The sequence below is a fragment of the Parus major genome, chromosome 10 (assembly GCF_001522545.3).
Source record: "Parus major isolate Abel chromosome 10, Parus_major1.1, whole genome shotgun sequence".
Classification (NCBI taxonomy): Eukaryota; Metazoa; Chordata; class Aves; order Passeriformes; family Paridae; genus Parus; species Parus major.
This window is the reverse complement of record NC_031779.1, coordinates 1586569-1587482: the sequence shown is the minus strand read 5'-3', so window position 1 is coordinate 1587482 and position 914 is coordinate 1586569. Positions and strand designations below refer to the sequence as shown.

The following is a 914-nucleotide window of genomic DNA, read 5'->3' as shown; positions in this document are numbered from 1 at the left end:
CATCCCAGTGCCCTGGCAGGATTCCAGCACATCCCAGTGCCCTGGCAGGATTCCAGCTCATCCCAGTGTCATTCCAGCACATCCCAGTGCCCTGGCACCATTCCAGCCCCATCCCAGTGCCACAGAACAATTCCAGTCCCTTCCCATGGCAAACCCCTCCCGTGTGGGGACGAGAGCAGGGACGGGACAGGGAATTTTCGGGAAGATCCCGAGCTGGGAGGATGAGGAGCGTGGGAAGGAGCCCTGCCAGGGAAAGGGCATGGGGCAGCCGGCCTGGCTCCAGCCACATCCCGAACATCCCGGCTCCGGCCGGATCAAAATAAATGCCAGGAGCCAGCCCGGCCGGAACCGCAGTGGCACTGCCAGCAGCTCTCCTGGGAAGCGCAATCCGTCGGGATTGAGTCCTCCCGTGGCTGCAGCACCGGGGTGTCCTCTGCTTGAGGTGCCACCGGAGCACAGATCCCGGAAAAACGCCGGGATGGAGCTCGGGGCACAGCTTTGTGGGGCTGCGGGTGACACTGGGGACATCTCCTGAGCCCCACTCACCTGCCAGGCTGAGTGCCAGCATGAGCAGCGGGAAGAGCATCCTTGGCACCAGGAAAGTCGGGATGAGGAAGCGGGAGTGGGAATGGCACCGAGAATCCTTGCGGGGAGGCTCCGCTCTGGGAAGCCTGAGCTGAGGGAAAACACAAGGAAATGCCTGGATGGGGCTGGGAAGGAGGGACACAGGGCAAGGGAAGCAGACCGGGGATCCCTCACCAGCCATTCCCGGGGATCCCTCACCAGCCATTCCCGGGGATCCCTCACCAGCCATTCCCGGGGATCCCTCACCAGCCATTCCCGGGGATCCCTCATCAGCCATTCCCAAGGATCCCTCACCAGCCATTCCCGGGGATCCCTCACCAGCCATTCCC

The 914-nt window shown here is 63.6% G+C and overlaps 1 protein-coding gene across 5 annotated transcripts in view; it reads right to left on the bottom strand.

The window, feature by feature from the left end:
• Positions 1–892, bottom strand: part of CD276 (CD276 molecule) — a 6321-nt gene extending 5429 nt beyond the window's left edge. For 2 of the 5 annotated variants that reach the window (XR_004498926.1, XM_033517062.1), the window contains exon 1: positions 547–889. Coding sequence is in view for 4 of the 5 variants with exons in the window: in XM_033517062.1 (XP_033372953.1) it covers positions 547–886 (340 nt within the window). In the remaining variant the exon portion in view is untranslated. Of the gene's footprint in view, positions 1–546 lie in introns of all 5 variants that reach the window. The other 3 variants (XM_033517063.1, XM_033517061.1, XM_033517060.1) reach the window with 3 other exon arrangements.
• Between the last annotated feature and the right edge of the window lie 22 nt (positions 893–914).